Here is a 23,748-nt window from a genome sequence, read left to right as displayed (position 1 = left end):
TTCTTTCCCATTCTGACATTCAGTTTGGAGTCCAGGAGATTGTCTTGACCAGGACCACACCCCTAAATGCAATGAAGCAACTGCCATGTGATTGGTTGATTAGATAACTGCATTACTGAGAAATTGAACAGGTGTTCTTAATAATCCTTTAGGTGAGTGTAGATAGATGTCTGGAGATGGTGGGTTGTCTGTCTGGCCTTGCCCACTGAATTTGCTGGAAAAATTGACTGGTTCTGACCTAGCCATATTCCTGGTACTGGCATGGCAGGAGAGCAGCTAAGAAGAGATACAATAACATTTGTAAAACGCTTTTTTTCCATGCATTTCAAATGCATAAATATGTCTCAGATCGATATAGGGTTGCAGACTTGACTGTGAGAGACCTGGAACCCACTAGAGCATTTTTTTTTTTTTTTTGAACATTTAGGGAGTGCTTTCAATTGCTAGCGATTTCCCTAAATGCTCTGCCAGTGTAAAAGGATGGGACAGATTCCACTAGAGTGATTGCGATTTAAGGCAATCGCAAGACATGCAGCATTTTGGAAGTGTTTCCATTTTAGTTAGTTGTATAGGAGCAGAGAAAATGCTCCCAAAATCGCTTGCAAAACGTGTTCATAAATGCCAGACTAAACAGGTGGCTTTACAATTTGGACTTAAACGGTTTCAGGGATGGAGATGTCCTGATTGGGTGTGGCAGGGAGTTCTAAAATGTAGGGGCAGCATGACAGAAGCCTCTGTCTGCAAAGGTTTTGAGATGGACTCTGGGGGTGACCACGTTATTAGATCCTTTTGATCTAAGATTGTGGGGGTGTGATGCAGTTGCAAGTCCATCTATCCAGGGCCCAAATTGTGCAAGTATTTGAATGTCAATAAGCCAATCTTGGGGCTTGTTCACGCTACAAGAGCTTTTTGAGTGCTAGTGATTTTGAAAAGTTATTGCTAATGCAATGCTCTGGGGGATTTTAACAAAATCAAATCGCTCCAGTGAGAACACACACCTAGAATAACATTATCAAGAGCTTTTAAAATCACAAATCGCTTAGAAAAGCTCTTGTAGTGTGAACAAACCCTAAGGGCTGGAACCCACAAGAGCGTTTTTTTGAGCATTTTGGCAGCGCTGCGATACGCTAGCGTTTTGCCAAAACGCTCAGCTGATGTTAATGGATGGGGCAACTTCCACAGGAGCGTTTGCGTTTCCCAGAAACGCAAACGCAGGACCTGCAGCATTTTGGGAGCGTTAGCGCTTCAATGTAAAATATTGAAACGCTCAGCAAAACCTAAACTGAACGGTTTTGCTAGCGTTTTGCGGTTCAGCACACTGTAACAAAATTAAAAATAATTCACAGGACCAATCAGGATAAAAACGCAAAACGCTACACTACCGCTGAGCAAAAAAATACACTGTTGCAAAACGCGACCGAAAACGTGCATGAATCCGCTTGCAAACCGCTCAGACAAAACGCTAGCGGTTGCGTTTTGCGTCTGCGGATTTCAGTGGGTTCCAGGCCTTAAACAGAATTCTACATTTTATCGGAGACAGTGGAGTGAGCTAAGGGTTGATGTTATGTGGCAAGGGTGGGGCTGGCTAGTTTACAGCCTTGCAGTGGCATTCTGTACTAATTGTAGGTGGTACAGGTCTTTGTCAGGCATGTATACAGAACATTGCAGCAGTCCAGCCGTGATGTGATGAAGGCATGAACTAGAGTTGGAAGATCCGCTGGAGGTATGAGGTGTTTAATCCTTTCAATGTTCCTTAGCTGAGAGAGATGATGCATTACCTTTGCTGACATAAAATAGGAATATGTCATGGCTGTTGTTGAACAGAAAAAAAAAATTCACAAGCATTTCTGCTTCACAGGAAAGGCAAGAGGCTTTGGGCAAATCAAAAGGCGCTACACTACTTTAGGGGACAAAGCAGGAAACCTCATAGGGAAATTCTGCTAATGTGATTAGCTGGACAGCACACTCTTGAACTGCTAGGTTTCTGTTTCCATTAGGTTGTAGTAATTAGCTTTGTGCTATAAGAGGGTATTTTGATCGGAGAACTGTTCCCTGTGAGGTTTCCTGCTGGGTGCATTGTTAAGCCACTGCTGGGTGCCCTAAAGTAGACTAGCACCAATCAAAGAGATGTGCATCAGTCAACCATAGCTGGTAAACTGGTACCGCTGCAGGTTAACCATTCAGCAGCCCATGGCTTTGATTCAGCCAACAGCCAATATCTCTCCTGTTTCTGATGGCATATTCCTTAACCTCCTTAACGGTAACCCTGAGTCAGGCTTGGGTAGGAAATCGGAAGCTCAGAGCGATAACCCTGAGCCTGACTTGGGATAGCCGCCAGAAGGTACATGCAGAGCCTGCGCGTAGCGGGCACTTGTAACTCATTCCCATACCCCACCCCCCTAGGATCCAGACGCTGGCAGGTACATGCAAAGCCTGCGTGTAGTGGGCACTTGTAACTCATTCCCACAAACTCTCGCCCCCCCCCCCCCCCCCCGGGATCCAGACGCTGGCAGTCATTCTTCTTCCAGTCCTTGGAGGCTCTCGATCCCTTGTTTGTCACATGACGATAGGCAGCGATCTCACTATAGGGGTCCTGGAGGATGGAGGGAGAATTGCAGTGCTGGATACAGGGTATGTGAGTTATATGCAGGGCTGTCGCAGATTTATCTAGAGCAGGAATGGGCAAACTTGGCCCTCCAGCTGTTAAGGAACTACAAGTCCCACAGTGCATTGCAGGAGTCTGACAGCCACAGTCATGATTCATAAAGGCAAATGTATTGTGGGACTTGTAGTTCCGTAACAGCTGGAGGGCCGAGTTTGCCAATGCCTGATCTAAAAAATGTTTTTTTTTTAACCTGTTTTTAGGGTTTAAAGAGAACCCGAGGTGGGTTTGAAGAATATTATCTGCATACAGAGGCTGGATCTGCCTATACAGCCCAGCCTCTGTTGCTATCCCAAACCCCCCTAAGGTTCCCCTGCACTCTGCAATCCCTCATAAATCACAGCCACGCTGCTGACAAACAGCTTGTCAGAGCTGGCTGTGTTTATCTCTATAGTGTCAGTCTGCTGCTCTCCCCGCCTCCTGCAGAACTCCAGTCCCCGCCTGCATCCCTTCCCTCCCTGCTGATTGGAGGGAAGGGACAGGGGCAGGGACCGGCGCTATGCAGGAGGCGGGGAAGCAGCTGAGACTGACACTACAGATGTAAACACAGCCTCACAGCATGGCTGTGATTTATGAGGGATTGCAGAGTGCAGGGGGACCTTAGTGGGGTTTGGGATAGCAACAGAGGCTGGGCTGTATAGGCAGATCCAGCCTCTGTATGCAGATAACATTCTTTAAACACACCTCGGGTTCTCTTTAAAAGCTTGTGATAAAGTAGACCCTAAAATCCATAAGTAATCATACCGCTAGGGAGGTTAAAGCACACCTGAACTGAGAGGGAGGAGGCTGACATTTATTTCCTTTTAAACAATGCAAATTGCCTGGCTATCCTACTGATCCTCTTCCCCCTAAAGGGCGGTTCCCACTGAACGGATCAAAAATTGATCCATGTAAAAACGTATCCCTCAAATGGATCAGTTCTTATTGGGCATCAGTTTTTCATCATTGACCTAGCTTTCTGTTAGCAATTGGTCAATGCGACGCATCCAATGATAGGGAAAAATTGCAGCCTACCCAAACTTGTGCTCCGTTTGGCAGAATGGGCCTAATGGATCCGTTAGAATGGAGTAACGTGAATGGATCCTATTGATTAACATAACAAGCAGTTTACTATATCGGAGTTCATCATACATTGTATATTTATGGAGGTGCATGGCCAGGAGCTGTGGAGTTTACTATGAGTTGCTGCTGTACACTCTCTTCCGTTTTTAGTGGAGTGATTGTTTATCTTCATGTACCTGTAGGGAAAAAAGTGCCAGTATGGGGTACTCGCCTTGGTAGAGGGAATCCTCTGGGTCCTGGAGAGGTTTCCCCTGTTCTCCTCCACCAGTGCTGAGCCCCCGAAAAGAGATTGCTTGTCAGCAGTTTGTGTATGCGCAGTAGCAAGGACCTGCTGGGGCTGCAGCGGAAAAAGCCAACCCACGATTGGGTTTGTGCTATGCACAATAGCGCAGACACGATCAGGCTTGGCTTTTTACGTCGGCGCGGGTCTGTGCTACTGCGCAGCTGCAGGGCAACCACACTCCAGAGGTCTCATCGCTGGATCGGCATAGCTGAGCGAGGAGGACAGGGAAGCCTCTCCAGAATACAGAGGCTTTTCCCTCCAGATGTAAGTATTCGAAATTGGCTGTAGTCATCAACACTTCACAGTTGTCAGCTTTTTTCAGAGCAGATGGAGATTTCATTTGGTAGCATTTAGAAATATAAACAAATGTATGGGTTCTTATGTTTTTAAGCAAATACCTGAAAAATATCTTCTATATTACCCCCCAGAAAATATATACAAAGAAAAGCAGAGGAGCTGACACTGTCTCTCTCTGTGAGTGCTCTGATCAATGTCATTTGTCACCACAAGGATCACCTGGCCCAAAACCATTATAATTAACTAGTAAAAAGGCCTTTTAATAAAAAGGCTGCCAGGCCACGGCTGCAACCCAGCCCCCCGCAATGCGTGCACAGACGTGTCCCGTTAACACCCTCTCTCCCACTGTACAAAGTCTATGCACACAGGGGGATGTTGCTTGCTTGACAGCTGGAAAAAGCTGTTATTTCCTAGAATGCAATGAGGGTTTTTCTTCTCCATAGCAGTGCATTGTGAAAACAATTTCAGTTAACCTTCCTGGCGGTAAGCCCGAGCTGAGCTCGGACTATCTCGCGCAGGAGGATTTCTCAGGCCCTGCTGGGCTGATTCACTCACTTTTTTTTTTTTTTTTGCAACACGCAGCTAGCACTTTGCTAGCTGCGTGTGCATTCCGATCGCCGCCGCTCCGCGCACGATCGCCGCTCATCGCCGCGCCGTGCCGCCCCCCCCCCCCCCAGACCCCGTGCGCTGCCTGGCCAATCAGTGGCAGGCAGCGCTGAGGGGTAGATCGGGACTCCCTTAGACGTCACGACGTCGGTGAAGTCATCCCGCCATGGCGACGGGGGAAGCCCTTCAGGAAATCCCGTTCTTTGAACGGGATTTCCTGATCAAAGATCGCCGGAGGCGATCGAAGCGGGGGGATGCCGCTGTACAGCGGCTATCATGTAGCGAGCCCTCGGCTCGCTACATGATTTAAAAAAAAATAAAAATTTAAATAGTGCTTCGCTGCCCCCTGGCGGTTTCTAATAGACCGCCAGGAGGGTTAAAAACGCGTTTTTAGTGTGAACTGTGCCATAGGAAAACATTGGCATTATTTTGAAAATCAGTAGTCCTTTCAGTTATAACTGAGAGCAACTGATTAAGTGTAAATGGGGCCTAAGGCTCTTTTTACACCTAATCCACTGCGTTGGGCATGCGTTTGCGTTAATATGTGTTAGTGTGCCTTTTTTGAGGGGGGAAAATGCGTACTAACGCAGACGCATGGCCAATGCAGCGGATTAAGTGTAAAAAGAGCCTTAAGGCTAAGTTCATACCAATTGTTTTATGGCATTAAAACACTCCGTTTAAGGGCCCTATTCCACCAGCAGTTGATAGGCAGTAAAAAGACTGTCGAACTCTCACAACTGCTTGCTGCTGCCTGGTAACTGCTCAATGCTGCCTGGTAACTGCTCACTGAGCACAACGCACAGTTTAGCCGCCTGTGGAAAAAGGCCCTTTAAATCCTCAAATATGCCCTTGTGTGACATTCCATGCGGGGCCTTATGCTAATATATTTTGGAGCATTCTAAAGCAGAACATCCAAGCAAGGCTAAGTTCACAGTGGGACATTGTGGTTCAACAGGAACACAATCCAACAAAAGTCATACCGTACATTGCCACCGCGTTGTCACATACAGTAGGTACAGTGAAGCATACAGACAATGAAAAGTATGCTTCCCTTGCCTGTTAACGTGTGCATTTAGATGTAACACCTGCATGCGGTGCGTTTCCATACAGCAACACATTACACCGTAACGCTAATGTCGCACTGTGAATGTCGCATACACTAATCATTGCAGTTCGGTAAGCGGCGACTTTATAACGTCCCACTGTGAACGTCCCACTGTGAACCTAGCCTAAATGTTGCAAGTAGCAGCTTGGGAAAATTAATAGGGGGATGAACTCACATAAACACGCAGAATAAGGTTTTTAAAAGCACGTTAGTTATTATATACATAAAAAAAAAGTGTGTTTAGCCTAACAATCTATTTACTGTACATGCCAAAAACACACAAAGTCTGAATATGAATATTTCAAAATTGTTTATTTACAGACAATCGTTGAGTACATTAAACCTTTTAAAATTCCAGTTAGTGGCTGTGTTTTAATAAAGTTAACACTACCTCCAGTCTTTATTATTTATAGATCGGTAAGTCCCAACGAGAGAATTTTTTTTCTAGACTTTTTGTTTTGTTTTTTAATTTTAAAATCCATACTACAAAGATAACACTTTTGAGTCACAAAACAGTGCGTACAAAAATATAGATTCTAGAAAATTCCAAATATTAACTGGCAGTAATGTACAGCTCTGGTATGTGGCATGGGCCATAAGGCAACCTATATATACATGCAGACACTGCAGACACTTGTCTACATTACACAAGGCACCAAGAACACTGCTGTACCACAATACATGCTTATTGACATAACAGAATTTTATTTACAGCCTTTAAATAAATTAACCTCTCTGCCTCTCCTATATAACATAAACCACAAAGTGTACCTTTTTGTCTTAAAAGGGTTTCTCTGCCTCACAATGCAGATCATACAATCCAGATGCAATTGTTTTGTTTTTTTGTGTTTATTTTTAACAAGTAGACAAACGGAACTAAAGTTGGCAAATACCACAAAAGTACTGGAATATTTTTGGCATCCCTTTGATTGCACTTGTGTTAAGTTGGCCATATGTAGTCAGATATCAATTTAATGTGCGCAGTTTTGACCTGTGGGTATTGCATGCAATGGCAAAGATCAGGACGAGGGATAGGACATCTGAACAGTAATATAGGATTTGTATTTTGGTTTGCAGTTGAGAAGTTAAACCCCAACGAAAACAATGCACAGAGAACATTTTCTAAGTGATCCTGTTGATTAGTGTCAACTATAGGTATTACTTTTGGAATTGAGCATTTCGAGTTAAAAAGCCAAGTATGTATCACATCATCATTTCCAGGTGTGCACCTATCCATACAGGCTTAAAGCAAACCTGAAGCGAACATAAATGTATGAGATAGTGAATTGTATGTGTAGTGCAGCTAAGAAATAGATCATTAGTAGCAGGAAAAAGTGTCTTGTGGCTTTTTCCAGTACAGGAAGAGTTTAAAAAAAAAAAAAAACTTCAGTTATCTATGCAAAACAGCTTCTCTGAGCTATTCTCCCCACTGGGTCGAATACAGTCCTGTTTTCGGAAGCACTTAAACAGGCAAGATACAGTGAGAGACAGCTTGAGATAAGGTTTTACTGCAGGAACGTTCAGAGTCATTATTTCTGCTTTTGTTTTATAGCTTAAAAGACAAATTGTGGTTTAAAACTGCAGCTGTGACAGTATGATGCAATGTAATAAAAGAAAAGCTATGTAACTGAAAATAAAAATGACTCTCTTCTTTTGCTATTATTGTTCTAGTCATTATCCGTACTACACATACAATTCATTATATCATAAGTTTGTTTTGGTTTTTTTTCATTTCAGGTTTGCTTTAAAGAGACTCTGTAACAAATTGTTTATCTTTATTTCTTCTATGCTATAAGTTCCTATGCCTTTTCTAATGTGGTCTGGCTTACTGCAGCTTTTCCTAATTGCACAGTAGCTGTGTTATCTCTGTTATATGATCTAATCTTCTCTCTATAGTCGGCACAGTCAGGCTGAGGCAGTCAGACTGGAATGTGCAGGGCTGCTTGTGATTAGCTAGAAGCTGTACACACCCCCTGCAGGCTCTGTGTGACTAACACACTCTGCTTAGCTGAGCCTATTAGAAGCTGGTTAGTTTGTTTGTAAACACTGCCTAAAACTGGCAATTACAAGCCAGGTTTGCAGCAGAGAATGGCAGAAACAGCACAGAGGGGACCAGGAGCACATAATGAATAGAATGGTATGCTTTTTATTGTAAGAATTTCAGAGTACAGATTCTCTTTAAGGCTTCCTCTCTTGTATAGTTTTCATATTGCAGTTTTACAGCATCTTGCCTCCTACTTACATGGCTATTACTGTAATGCAGGGATGCTGGAAACCAGTCTGGTACCTGTTACTCTTCCTGCATTGTGAGTCACATGATTACACTTGATTAGCCCACCCATCCGTTGACCCCCAAAGAGTTGTAGTACCATTTTCAAGTTTATTTAGCCTATGACACAGATAGTCTGCCCATTACTATGCTTCCATACACTGTATTAACTGATCAACCTGACTGTTTGGGCTTTACCTCTGTGCAGTGGACTGCATGGATTGGATTTTTAAAGCATCAAATCACCACCTGTTGCATAAAAGTTTGGCAGACGTGCTTGAAACTTTTAGGACAATTTCTATTAGGGATGATGAACAAGATATGTTAATATTCTAGAGCTGATGCAAATTTTGCTGTATCTGGATTGGACCAATCAAATGCAGCTAGTGTTTGGCCCAAATCCAAGCAATGCAGGAATTGTTTGGCCCAATTCTAAGCAGCATACAATTTGCATCAACCTGGAGGCTACTTAACTATAGTTGGGTTTGAGCCACTCAAGTGGAAAAAGCATTCAGATCCCACTTGGAGCCTCTATAAACATTTTCAGATATCACTGTAAGTGGATTTGGATTGCGCATATCTGATGCAAAACTTTCCTTACAATGCTGTAATCCTATCTCATGTAATGACCACAGGCTTTCTTTGGTGTAAGCGATGGCACATGTACTAGGGATTGATGAATCTAGCGATGAGCAAAATAATTCTCATAGCATTCTGATTTGCCCCACCCAGTAGACAAAAGTTAGAATTAACAAATGAAAACTTCTGCCAGCTCGTCCCAACCTCTGCTTCCACCCTGTAACCAATTAGCATGCTAGGAGACCTTTGTTACAAGGTTCAAAGATTTCTGTGCTAAGTAAGCTAAGCTTGCCTTTCCACCATCAGTGCTATGACATACATAGATAGCTGCCTCTGTATGACAGTCAGATACACAACACCTGCCAAAATGCCCATTAGGCCTGGAACCCACTAGCAGTATGATAGAAAGCCATTACTAAGCAGTTGTGATTTGAAAAGCTCTTGCTAATGTAATGCTATGGGTGTGATCCCACTAGAGCGATGTGACTTTATAAAGAATCCCTCATAGAATTGCATTGCATTGCATTGCATTAGCAAGAGCTTTTTCAAATCACTGGCACTTAGAAAAGGCTGCTAGTGGGTTTGAGTCCTTAGAGAATTAATTAACTTCTAAATCGTTTAAATAAACTGACAATCCTGAACACTTTTAGCAGACCCCACTGATCTCCAGTACTTGTCTATTGCCTCTTTTACAGTGCAGCTGCCCTCTTGTGGATTAAATGTGGCAGCACATGGTTTGATTTTTCAATTCTTTTACAAAATTTTTTTATAGATTGTTCAAATAAGTTTTGCAAATTATTTGGTTGTATTGTTTTTGTGGCCACCTTTTGTTCACGCAGCACAGAAAATGCAATAGCAGCCCATCAGAATTTTTTTTAACTGATGTGACTTGAGAAAAGTAAAATGTGGTTGGTGTATGGAACACTTTGCACAGAAGAATAGGCACTAAGCAGCATATGTTGGGATTAAGGGAACAGCAAGTTAGCTAGGCCGGTGTCTCTCAACATCATACTGGCATAACCCCACTATGGGGTCCCCATAGTCAGACTGTCATGGTGAAGTACCCCTATTGTGGGTAGCAGCATGTCAAGTACCCTTTGATGCGTAAATATTCATTAGAAGTACCGCCATATTTCTGTATAAAAGTTTTCCAATTGGAAGTTATATTTTTTTATATATATTAAATAAAATGCTTATTCTGGGTTTTTTTTTATCAAATATTTTGAATTCAGAATTGTAATGTGTTAAGTCTACACCCCCCCCCCTCCCCCCATGCCCAATGTAGGCACATCATATGTTAAGAACCCAGGAGCAAGGGTGGCCACTAATGATACAATCTAACCACTAATATGTAATATGTGGGATTACCTAATGTATCCATCCGAAGTGTATTCGCTCAGTTTACCCTTCTACTACATAGATTTGGAAAGATTGTATCATTAATGAGCACCTGTCTGCTAGCAGATGTCCACCAGAGAATGCCTATGGCCACTTCAACTCACACTGTATTGGTTAGAAGACCATTTCATTAGGGGGAATAATAATCTGAAAAACAAAAAGAGGCTGGGAGATTGTAGAGTACCCCTTCATATCACACCGCCTGCTCCCGGCAGTCATGACAAGGATAAAGTGCACGAGTTTTATGGCTACTTCTGGCGTTCTGATACGCAGAAACGCCTTTCAAAGTTACCAAGTTACTCTTCTCCTGAACATCAGCCAGGAAGTGAACAATAAAATACAAACAACTCACACAGGAAATTAGATGCAGTTAGTAGAAAAGAAAACAAGGTGTACCTAGTTTAAATCAGTTCAGCTCTTAGAAGCTTAGATAAAAAAAACATAGTGAAAAGTGCAGTGCTTTCTGGTAACCTATAGCAACCAATCAGATCTTGAGCTGCGAACACACACTAGAATCTCTGTGCATTTGTACTACATCTCTGTACTTATATCCTGTGTATTCAATTTGTATCCTGTCTCTTATTTGATTTTACAGTATTGTCCCACCTTACCATATCTCTGTAGGATAAAGCTGGTTGTTTTCATACAATCTTGATTGTACAATCCTACCACATCTATGTAGTATGAGGGCTAACGGATTGAGAATACTCAAAACGAGGTGTTTTTTTTTTTTTTTTAGGTAAGTTGTCAACCTATACGACAAGGTTCTAAGAAAGTCGTATGGTGATTGGCCAGCTTCATGGTCAACTAGATGAATATATGGATTGTTTAGGAAGGTCCTGATGCTACATAGATATGGATATACATATGTGTCTATTCTCCTGATCTGTGGTTGCTATAGGTTACTGCACATTTTTATTCTTTAAACTATGCTATTAAAGCCCTTAGAGTTTAAACATTATAACACACCATTGCTCAGAAGACACCTGCCCCCAGAATTGATATCATTCAATGCCGTAAGTGATCTATCTAGTAACTAGCAGTTTAATGTCTTTAAATAATGTCATCTAAATCTTTGTATGAGCAGAACAAACCCCACTCTGGTCTCCATCATAGTCAGTCGTGCTTCCTGAGCTGTAGTGCTAGTCTATAGAATTAGGTAGCCCAGCAGGTGTCAGGGCTGTAGAATCAGTGCTGTAACTGTGCTGTACAGAGTGAATACTGCAGATTAACATAGGACAAGTACTCTCCACAACACAATGTAAACCCCTGACTCTCCCACTGAGAGCAACATTCCATCAGCCATGTCTCTGCCTCAAGTCTATGTTGGCAGAAGCTAAGCCAGCAGTGCATCTTCCAGTTTTATGTCCCAAATACTGATCGTGGAAATGAAAAAAACAAAACACTACTGAGAGTGGCACTGTCCTCGGAATGGCAGTAATATTCCCTTATGCACCTGATCATCAAGGTTCAAGTCTGTCTGCTTTTAGGACGTCCTGCTAGGAGGACACAGTCCCATCTGGCTGCCAGTAGGGCTGAGGCTGATGGAGCGCTCTTGCCCTGTGCTGCCACTAGGTGTCGCAGCAGAGCCCTTTCTCTCCTTCTGCCGTAGGTGGATCTTGGTGTGCCTCTTGCGCTCGTCGCTCCGGGCAAACTTTCTGCCGCAGTAGTCGCAGGCAAAGGGCTTCTCGCCGGTGTGGGTGCGGATGTGTGTGGTCAGGTGGTCGCTGCGGCTGAAGTTCCTCATGCAGATACGGCACTGGAAGGGCTTGTGCCCGGTGTGGATGCGGATATGCCTGGTCAGTTCATCTGATCGGGAGAAGCGGCGGTCGCAGCCCTCCGCCGGGCAGGGGTAGGGTCTCTCGTGGACTGGCGTCTTGCTGGGCCGGTTGGGGTACTTCCTTGGCCTGAGGATGGGGCGCAGGGGCAGGTTCTGCGGGCTGTAGGCACTGGGTAGCCGGGAGCCCTCTGCGCTGGAGCCCCCCAGGGTGAAGTTGCGGATGGTGGACAGAGGGGTGAGTGGAGGGGGCACTCTGATGGAGTCCAGCGGGCAGGGGAAAGGCTTGCGCTCTGCCATGGGGTGCAGGTCTCTCTGGCACTGGGGTGGGAAGAGAGGGGGGTAGTCAGGGATCATGTTGAAGATAGTCCCATCAGAGGCTGCCTTAGGGGATGGGTAGGAAGGGGGTGGGTATGACAGCGTGCTGCCCCCGAAGGCTGAGCCGTCCTGGTAGACGGGGATCTCCGCACAGCTGGAGTAGGGCGGGGGGGAGTACAGGTGATCCAGCTCACTCTGGCCGTGCGCCATACCGCAGCTCAGGCTGGGGGAGACGGAGGACGCGGCGCTGGAGCAGGGAGTGGAGGAGGACGAGGACGGGCTCACCCCGAGGATGCCAGCGCTCACTATGTTAAAGAAGCCCTCTGGATTCCAGCTGGCCCCGGGGTACTGCGGGTCAATGGAGAACTTGCCCATATAGGTGAAGGTCTGGTTGCGGGGAGCAGATGAGTAGCTGCTGGCATAAGGCAGGTCCAGCGATCTCTTCTCGCTGCTCATGTCCACATTGATCATTCCATCTAAGAAAAGATACAAACAGCACATTAGTACAGGCACCCACATAACATGGACTATTCTAGCCATAAAGTCCATAAACACCCTATCAGAGCATTTCACCCATGAGATATCACAGCTTGGCTTTCAACTTGTTGATCATTCTATCTAAAAAGAACAGAAGCAGCCCATGCATTGCATTTATAGGTTCACAGAGTTCATCATTGGCTATCAATCAGTATTGATCCTTTTTATGGGAAAGGACGGAAACCCCCTACTGATGCGCAGCGGTGATCTTGCATAGATTGGTCGTTCTATCCATAAACTGCAGAAAACCTCTTTATTAATGTTTTGCTTTTATGCTTAATGTTTTATTATATTATTGATCTATACAATTAGAAAGTCCACAAACACACTGACACTGTATTCCGGAGATCAAAAAACTTTTGGATGGACTTGAATTATTGATCATTCCACCTAGAGCAGTCCGAAACTTAGCACTCATAGCTCTAGAAGTCTTCTCGGTCAACTTTCTATTACTATTGCTCACTTAGGAAAGAAAAGAAGCACCTTCTAAGATTTGATTTCATGTGATCTGCATTATACTGATCCTCCCGTGATCTATAAAAGACTGAAACGTCCTACTGATCGCATTCATTGAATCCATAAGATCGCAAAGCTCTTTATCATATTGCAAAGCCTCAGAGGCGAGCAGTGCCACACGTGCAGATATTCCTAGAAGCAATCTGCTAGTGTAATGCATTGGAGTAGCTGCTAGCTATGTCACCCCAGCAGCAACACGAAGCCCCATAGATTTCTAAGATTGTAGTAGTCAAATGTCTATGGAGCTTCAAGTTGCTGCTGGTGGTGTGATATAGCAGGGACTCCCGTGGGATAACATTGGCAGCAGCTGAATATTTGCTAGAGATAGTTTGCTGCTAGTGATCTCTGTTCATGTCACATAGCCAGTTACAAAAATGCATTCCAAACTTGACAGATCTGACTGTATGACATCTGGCTGTAATCAGCATCATATACTATTCAAAGTGACCAAAGCATTATGCAACAGTCAGTTCACAAAGCTTCTGACATCCCTAGCAAGTAAAGTCTACTGTAGTAGAGGGAATCCGTAACGCAATATTATGGAGTAATAGATACAGTCCAATATTTACTATCGCTATTTCCCATTGACAGCTACAGTCTCAAGCAGGTGCAGGAGACAGACAAATGACCATACACTCTCATGTACATGCATTGATCAGTAGTAATAGTATTGCTCACAGTAGTAATAGTTAAAGAACCATATCAAACGTCCAAATATACTGCTTTATAGAGCCGGACAAGCCAATCTATGCAGGTGCCTAGGGCAAAAGTAGTCCCATAAGCTCCCAATGCTCAGGACATAGTAAGCCTTGTCCACAGATCACTCCTGCATGTGAAGGCGCTGGAGATCATAGCAATGGATGTATACATAAAACAGAACACTGTAGACGAGGATGCTTACCTCCTGTCATTTGGTCAAATGGTCCTCCTAAGTCAACATTGGGATAGATTGTCACCGAAGTTGTCAAGGGTGACTCGTCCATAGGGTACATCGCCTCTGGCATCTGATGTACAAATCCCCCAAGAGGCAATGGGATCTTGTCTACAGTTTTGGCGGTCATCATCTCATCAAGTGACAGCCCCAGATTGGCGATTTAAAAAGAAAATATAACTTAAAAGAAAAAAAATCAAACTCCTTCCTAACTCTAGTCAGTTGCTTTCAGTATGGATAAGCACTGACTTGTGCACTGAGCAATGCACATGGGGGAATCTCTGTGATTCCAAGTCTAACTGAGAAGTGGAGAGGCTGTTGTAGTGTTATTTTAACAAGTATCCTTTGCAGAGCTGTTAATCAATTGAAGTAAATGGAAAGTGTTGCTGTTAAGTATTTATTCTGTAGCTTTGAATGCCCGTGACGTCACGGACCAAATAAGGACAGGAACAGGGAAGGGCGCCCCGCCTCCCTCGGACCGTCACGGGGATTTGCATGGGGCTTACCGCTGAATGAATAGAGTGGGGCGGGGCTTAGCCTGCACTGAGCGGATGAATGGGGAGCGTTGTCAGTGCGCACGGCGCACTTAGCATTGGGAAGATGCATTGCAATGGAGCTGCTGTATATACAGCGGAGTAGATATTCTGCAGATGTGTCTGGCTGTTATCATTGCCTGCGGTCCGTACAGAGCTGAGCATCTTCTGCACGCCGGATTCCGGTCCAGGCAGGTCTAGCCTAATAAGGTTCGGATCCGCTCAGGGTAGTCCACCCCCTCCTCCATATATAGCACAGAGTTCCGGAATATTAAACTACTGTAAAACCTACTCACTTCTCTTGGCAAGCTAGTGTAACCGCAACTGAGGAAGATTAAAAACAGTTACAAGTTCTCACTACTGACGGAATCCCAGTGACTGCTGGAAACAAGGTGGCTGCAGGCGACAAGTCTGGCTGGCTGAGCTCTCTATCTGCTGCAAGCTGGTACCCACAGACTGGAGCTGCCACTGATATAATACAGTATATACAGTATATCATTTTTTTCATACAGTGGACTACTCTGTTTCTCCAGACAGTGTCTGGCATGCAGTGGCGTAGCTTAGGAGCTTTGGGCCCCGATGCAAGTTTTACATGGGGCCCCCCCAAGCACTCTATACATAACAATTGATACAGCGCGCCAAAACTTGCCAATGGCAACTACAGTGTCAGAGGTGCAAGAAGGGGATGGGGAACAGTTTGTTAATGATTATCACTATTCAAAGTATCTATAAAAGTAATTATTATGAGCACAGGACCAATAGAGAGCTAATACTGCAGTTCAGGGAGGGCCCTACGGGGCCCCTCTGGCCCAAGGGCCCCGATGCGGTCGCAACCTCTGCACCCCCTATTGCTACGCCCCTGCTGGCATGCTTTGCCCTCACAAAAACAATTGACAAGATCTGATCTATCAGAGCAGTACATAGTATAAGGAGTTCTGTCTACACTAAGGACTCGTTTATATAAATTAAAGTGAGGCTTCCATATATATTTCCTTTTAAGCAATACCAGTTGCCTGGCTAGCCTGCAGATCCATTTGGCTGCAATAGTGTCTACAAACCTGAAACAAGTATGCAGCTAATCTTTTCAGATTTGTCATTGACATCTATCTGTTCTGCATGCTTGTTTTGGGTATATGGCTAAAAGTATTAAAGGCAGCGGATCAGCAGGACTTACAGGCTCTGGGTCCTATAGAGCCTTCTCATTCTCCTCACGGTCCCCGCATTCCCCCGCAGGCTCCCCCATTGGCAGTCTACGACCAATGGGTCGTAGACGGCTCTCTTCCACTTTGGCTTGCTTAGGAAGTCTTCATAAGCACTCGGGCTCTCAAAGATGGGCTGCTCCGCACTGCGCATGAGCGTGCGCCCTCCCGCGCATGCACAGTACAGAGCCGCATGTCTGCGGGAGGACTTGGGCTTCCGGAGACATTTGAAATCTCCCACGGCAGGAGATTTGAATGGAGAAGCTTGCGGGGGAACAGGTGGACCATGAGGAGAACAGGAAGGCTCCATAGGACCCAGAGCTCCTCTGAAATCCTAGAAGGGTGAATTAGATATAGAAACTTTCTATACAGCTATCAGGGCAAGATGTTCTCAGTTTAGCCACCAGGGTTATGTCCAAATAACATAAAGGTGACCAAATATGCTTACATTTTTGCCCAATATGGCAAATCGAGTGATTCCTCTCTGATCTGAATCTGATCAGAGAGGAATTGATTCCCCAATCAAAAAATCTAGTGTCTGCACCATTGTCCTATGATGTTATTTACCAGCATGTTCCAGATCACTAAATGTTGGGTTGAGGAAAATCGCTAGGGGTGTGATCTTGCCTGTATAGGTCCAATAAGTTCAGGGAGTTCAGGCTGCTCCAAGTTCCACAGTAGGCAACATGTAAAAGACAAAAGAAGGGCGCTCTGAAACTTCCAGTAGTACAGATCACTAAATGACAGACATGATGACCATTGGCTTTGTTATCATTTTTTTAAAGTCTCCCACTCCTTGTCCCCCTTTTTTCCACATCTACAGAATAGACTGTTCAACTATAGGGACTGATCCTATGTGCATAATCATTCTGGAGCAGATTCACTGAGGGCCTGTTCTCACTTGAGCGGAAATCACGCGATTCCTGCTTAAGGCAAATCGCTAGTGGTTTTTAACCACTTTGGGACCAGCACCCTCTGCCCCCTTAAGGACCAGAGGGTGCTGGTTCAGTAAACAGCCGCTTCCCGACGAATCGCCGCTAAAATCCCCTGCTCCCACCGGTCACGTCGCTCTGTCCCAGCCGCAGGCTGCTCTCTCTGCCGTCGCTATGACGGCAGAGCGCTGTGCGCCGGTCAGGAGCCACTTTCATTGGCTCCTGACCCTGTCATTCCATGTAAGCCAATGGGAACGGCTTACATGAATGACAGGGCCAGGAGCCAATGAAACCGGCTCCTGCCCGGCTCACAGTGCTCTGCCGTCATAGAGGCGGCACGGCAGTACATTGTGGCGGAGATCGAGCGGCAGGGATGGGCGGGGGCGCGCGGTGAATGGGACGTAGAGTTTACGTCAGGTCCGCAGGTAGTTAAAAAATGCTATAACATGTAACACATGGCAGTGTTCTCACTGCTGCGTTTGCGGTTAGCGTTAACCGCAAACGTGTTACATGCAGTGGTTTGCCGGCGGTTCGTGATTAGTGATCATAGCACGGCTTATCGCGATCGCTCCAAAACCGCCGTAGTGTCCAATGATTTTTTTCCGCATGATCGCAGGTAAAAAATCAATCCCGCAATTACTGCCGGCGTTTTGCAATTCTTAGATGTGAATGGGCCCAAATGTTTGGTACTCTACACAGACCTGTCTGACATGCTTGAGGAAAAAAACTGTTTGCGGACACTCAGAGTGCGTACACCCAATTTTGATTGGCTAAAATGTGGCAGATTTCAGTACTGCAATGTAGTTTGACAGCTTACCCACACAATCTGTTCACAATATTTAGAATCTTTTGCCCTCATACTACATGGAAGGGATCAAATTGACCAGTCATTGGATGTGTGTACGCACCGAGTGTCTGTACACAGTTTTTTTGTTGTTGTTTTGCTCAGGTATGTTTGACAGGACTATGCAGAGAGTTCCAAATGTTCGTGAATCTTGGTAAAATGCATTGTAATCTAACCTTCACCCCTTCTGTTTTCTTGCTTCTCCCCATATACCATCTTACAATGGGTGGAAGGTGTCACAGATATTTACAGAGGGATTGACAGTGGTGTAGGTAGAGGGTGTGTTAGTTTGAGAATAGGTTTAGGTAATGTGATAGGAAAATATCGGTTAACACCACCAATAGTCTACTGTTGGTATTAGCCAGTGGTATTAGCCAGTGCTTAATAGTAGTATATCGGGAAATTACCACAACGCCCTAGAGTCATTCTAATCAGCTTGTGTAATGGCACCACCTCTGATATTGGTGACAAGGGTTCGAATCACGTTACTTTTTCAGTTAGCCAGTACCGATTCAGCAAGGAGTCCTTGGGCAAGACTCCGTAACACTGCACGGTGGTCTATGGAGCCTACCTTTAGTGGCTGTAGCTCTCAAGCACTTTGAGCAAGATAGGAAAAAAGTGCTGTACAAAAGTTAGAATTTTTATTACTAAACTAAGTCTGGTCTGGTAAAATTTTGGTTTCGGATTTCTGTAATGCGTGGACATTGATATCCAGCTACAGGTTCTTACATTGCACCTTTTTGGGGGAGAGGAAATAACCTGGTGTCCTTCATTTTACTTTGTGATTGTGTTGAAAAGAAATCATAATCTGCGCCATTACCTTGCCTACCTCTGCCCCTCCCCTTTATGAACGCAGGCAAGACAAACCCCGAGCATGCTCAATACAGGCTATAGGCAGGCATGGCTTCTAGCAGAGGGGGAGTGGATCATATGTCATGATCTCCCACAATCCTCTGTGCACTCGGCAAGGAAAATGACCAAGGGCCTTTTCTTGAGGAGGCGGAGCATTGACCAGGCAGGATGGAAATATGGGACAAGGGTATATATTATGAAAAAGAAACAACAACCAGCTGCCACATTGATAACTATTAATCCAGCGCAACAATATACTATTGATTTTACACACAGAGGTTTGCTTTAAGTTTCAAATTCACACTTCTTATTGAATATAAAGCAATACTTGACCTGCTTTAAAACTATTGCAGTCAAGGGATTTTTTCTGTAGCTACCAATCTATTTAGCCCTATTTATCAATTTAACATTATCAAGTGATTTCAGAAAAAAACAGTAGTTTTTAATTATTGAATCAGTCTAAAAATAATATGCCAAAAATACCAAGCAAACTGACTGTACAATATTTGTACAATCACACTGACATCTCTGTACTATGAATTCTGACAGATTGGATGTAACTTGGGTATACAGTATTGTTCAGCTGGTCTTCTATACTAGATAATGTGGTAAAATTGGAGATTGCTTGTACCTTCAGATTGTGTAGTGTGCAGTGATTTGGGGATAAAATCTAGTGTGCAGCTGACTGTTAAATCATATATATTGATTGCTGAGTCAGATTGGTAAAACCAGTGCTACAGATGATGAAGATTAAACACACTCTGTTTTTTACCTGCTACTGCTTAGTAGGGCTGCACAGTCATTGAAAATGCCTGATACTGTTTGTGTTTGGTAAGCCATATCTTTCTATGATCTCATAAGTATAACAAACAGTGCCTGCTTTGGAAAGCTGCATTGCAAAAATGCAAGAGGCATAATATAGGATAGTGCATGATGGCATAACCAGTGGATGTGGAATTCTCTGACCTCAAGAGCTAGCAATCTAAACTGTTAAATGCAATGTCAGCACAAAAGGAACCATCTGATTAATATTTGTGACTTACTATTGAGGTACACATGTTGTTGAATTGTCCCAGTAGGAGGAATCTTACCTGAATAGATACTGACTTGTAGTTCTACAAAATGACTGAGAGGTCTCAGTACAACATTCCAAGCATTCATAAACCCTTTATCCAAAAGAATAAATAATATAAACCTGTCTACTTCCTGCAGTAGACTGTAGTCTGGATAAATCCCATTGTATAATGCTTGTCTCATTTTTTTTAACAGTTCTGTGTACAGCTATATCCCAAAGTGATTCTGCTTTTGCTTGCAAAAAAAGTATACTATTAAGTTACTTAAATATTTTTCTTTAACTGTCTTGCATTGAAACATAAAATAAATACATCGGTTCCCAGTCAAAAAAAAAAAAAAAAAGAGCTGATATTACTAAAATTGATTATACGTCCTAAAATAATCAAACAGATTAATGATTAAGATCAATTATTTTTAAATACATCTATGATAACATGTCAACAGGAAAAACTGGTATTCATTTCTGATGCTATTAGATCTTCATAGTCCCCTAAGAAAATGATAAAATGCACACTTTTTTTTTTTTTTTTAATAACATGAGCACTATTAAATATTCCACATCTCATTGCATCATGTGTGCATCATGAAGTTAATTATTTGGTTATGTCTGATGGTGTATATAAATAAAAACCTGAACAGTATATCCTATCTTATTTTGGACAATCTAAATGCACAACAAACAATTTAACACAAAATAACTTGATCTTTGTCAAATGTTTTTATTCCCGCGCCCCCTTGTGGACAAAGCACATATTACTAAATCTTGTAAATCAAAGTAAATTTTACTTTCAGAACAAATGAAAGTGACAAAGCATTTATCTTTATCGTCTACTTTTTTTTTAATTAAAAAAGATATCATTTTTCCAGATATGTAATGGAAATATAAAATTGCACCATAATATTGTCACTTTTAAAGATGTAGGGTCAAATCTTGTAGGAAAATGATAGTTTGAGGAGAAAAGCTGAAATGATGAGATGAAACCCTTACCACTCAGTGTGTGCCTTGCAGGTGGGCGCCGGGCATGGTGTCAACTGTAGAACCTGAATGAAAGCTTGTACAAGACTGTGGACTGTGAGGAGGACTGTGCTTATGTGAGTGGGCTGTGTGGGGGATGGGAAGGGATGCTGGATGTTGAGAAAGAAATATTATGCAAATAAAACAACAATGGAGAGCGCTCAGTGTTCCCTCTGCCCCAGGGATCTCTGGGAAAATTGCATCTGCGCTAAATACTTTTATAATGCTCACTTTAAAATTCTTATAGCAACTTAATCATGAAAATCCTGAGACTATATATTTTCTTTAAGACCAAATCAATGCCGCTGTATACAAATAAATCCACTATTTTGTACATTTGTGGAAAATGTATCAGATAAATCCCTTAATTATTTGTTTTTAAAACAAAATTTAAGTTGAAAGTAGTTTACCGTCATTAAATGTGTACTTTTTGGGGGGGCAAATTAAAAGTATTTGGACATTACACTGAAAGTTTAATTTACCCCTTTTTAAAACTATTGGGAGGATTTTATGCAGTGCTTACATAAAAAGAATCCTGCACCTCTTTAGTGCCTACCTCAGAACCATCTTGCTCCTCATTATTAATTGTTTACATTTTTTTAAAACAAAATATTCTATTTTTACCGTAATTTAAAATTAATATTTCACTTACTGCGCATAACTGCACAGCAGATTTAAATTTCCTTTTAGTATAGGAAAAAGCCTGAGCAACATCCTAGTCATATTCGTTAAAGAATTAATTCTGCTACATGATATATTAATTACATTTGGTAAATTCTGCGGCTATATAAAGGCTAGCAAAAATTGTAGGTTAAATTGGCATACTTGTATATATGCATTATATATATATATATATATATATATATATATATATATATATATATATATATCTCTTATTTATCGTGAGTTTATTCCTTTTCTGTACAATATACAAAGATGCCAATGCAACATTCTAGTCCTATAACCCGCATAATTCATTCTAATTCATGATTCATTCATTAATCACATTTAACTCTTCGTCTAAAATGGTTCTGTAACAGATATGCAGTAATGAAAAACTGTGCAACACCTACCTTGTTTGTATTTTGCTATTGCCTTCTTGTGTACTGACTCCTGGTAGTGAATAAAAGCTATTATAAAATCCAATATATGGCATGGTAAAATCCAAATGAGTACACATGAGGTGTGAAGGACATAGTTTCTAGCCTAGCAGAGCACTGCAGCAGTATTATTGCATTCTCATGTTTGTCTTCAGTAAACTCGCCTGGACCAGTTTGATGTGTGCGTGGGCTGCCTTTGCTTCTACAGTCCCACTATCTTCCCACATCTTCATCACCCTGATTTAAATATCTTGGAATTTGTGGATCATGCAAAAATACATGAATGTACTTTACATTCTAACATAAAAGACTTACCTAAGTTATTTTGTTTACTAAGTTAAACATGCCCTCTGTAAACTAAGGTGCTTTGCTTCCTTTAATTAAATATTTTTAGTTGGCTTGTGATAAATACAACCATATATATTTTTTTCTTACTAGTAGGATTTTGTTGTTAATGTTTATCTCATAAGTGACTCCCCATAAGTGTGTGGATTTTAATACTGTTGTAAAAAGTCCACATTTCACTATATATGTGTGTCTACTTTTTTTTATTTGATATAAATTAGAGATATCAAAATGACCTCTAGTTCTTAGTCAGCAGATAAAATATCTGGACGCTTTCAGGGCTTTTTATTTTATTTTATTTTTTACCATAGAACTCACTGCTATTTACAGTTTGATACTCAAATTACAGTTTATTGTAGTCAGAATTTCTGAAACTTAGACAAGCTCCATAGCTTATTAGTCAACCAAAATTAATTGCTTTAATAAAACTTAATAAGATCTTTTGATATAATCTTAAAATAAGGAATAGTAATACTTTATTATTTTATTAGTTTGTATTTCTGCTTATCCACTTATTATTATTTAGCATTTATATAGCACTGGCTATATCTCCTGCATGGCAGAGTTTCAATCAGGCACACTGATTGTTTATTGATATGTTATAATATCCTTTCTAAAAAGGTATAACCTGGTGTATTTGTTGCTGGTACAGCATAGCCAGTTATTATTTATTATATATTATATTCTGCAAGTTTAATGGCTATTGTGCACTAACCTGTTTTATAAAAATGAGTGTTCAAAATAAATGATTTTGTAAAGGCATATCTATCTAATTTTTAAAGTTGTTTGCACTATCTTGATGCTTTTATATCTACTTATACTTAAAGTAGTATAATACAATACATACTTTTTAGAGAAACCCGTTACATATTGTATATCTCCCTGTGCTATATTGCAAAGCTGCAGCATACAGTTAATTTAAGAGCTACTTATGACTGGATTCAAAGTTTCAACAGTATAATGTTGTAGAAAAATCCCAGAGTACATTGAACATTTTAATATGATACAATCCATATATTGTTGTTGAATGTGTATAATTGTCATGCCCCCTTGTGGCCAAAGCTGAGAACTTTAGTTAGTGAAATAAGATAACTTCCCCTTCAACCTAAACAAAAGTGACAGTCAATTCCGTTTTATTTTTAAAGCTCATATTTGGAAAATAGAAGCTTGCATGAGTCTTTCTGATGCAGGCTGGACAGATTAAATTGCAGTCTAAAATTAAATAGCAGACAGAGGCTTGGAGTTCATAAAGATATTCCATTTGGAAGGGAAAACACATGATGGTGAGATCTGACTTTTTTTTTTCCCAAACAGAGTGCATGTTTATATAGATACAGACAAGACACACAACATTTATATCACGCTTTTCTCCTGTTGGACTCAAATCGCTAGAGATGCCGCCACTAGGGTGCACTCTTTAGGCAGTATCAGTGTTAGGTAGTCTTGCCCAAGGTCTCCTTACTTAATAAATGCAGGTTTACTGAACAGGGAAAGCTGAGATTTTAACCCTGGTC

The 23,748-nt window shown here is 42.2% G+C and overlaps 1 protein-coding gene across 2 annotated transcripts; it reads right to left on the bottom strand.

Moving 5' to 3' along the window:
* Positions 1 to 10,135: 10,135 nt before the first annotated feature.
* On the bottom strand, positions 10,136 to 21,926 carry EGR2 (early growth response 2). Of its 2 annotated transcripts, none has more exons than XM_068255303.1 (2): positions 21,863 to 21,926; positions 10,136 to 12,832 (listed from the first exon to the last, which is right to left on the bottom strand). In XM_068255303.1, the coding sequence occupies exon 2, from the start codon at positions 12,825 to 12,827 to the stop codon at positions 11,748 to 11,750; it is 1,080 nt and encodes a 359-aa protein (XP_068111404.1). In that variant the 5' UTR covers positions 12,828 to 12,832; positions 21,863 to 21,926; the 3' UTR covers positions 10,136 to 11,747. The 2 variants fall into 2 exon arrangements, with proteins under 2 accessions (XP_068111404.1, XP_068111403.1); XM_068255302.1 differs by lacking the exon at positions 21,863 to 21,926 and adding an exon at positions 14,311 to 14,690.
* Between the last annotated feature and the right edge of the window lie 1,822 nt (positions 21,927 to 23,748).

This window comes from Hyperolius riggenbachi, chromosome 10, assembly GCF_040937935.1.
Source record: "Hyperolius riggenbachi isolate aHypRig1 chromosome 10, aHypRig1.pri, whole genome shotgun sequence".
Classification (NCBI taxonomy): domain Eukaryota; kingdom Metazoa; phylum Chordata; class Amphibia; order Anura; family Hyperoliidae; genus Hyperolius; species Hyperolius riggenbachi.
Note: the sequence above shows the minus strand (reverse complement) of the source record. Positions and strands in the feature narration are given on the sequence as shown.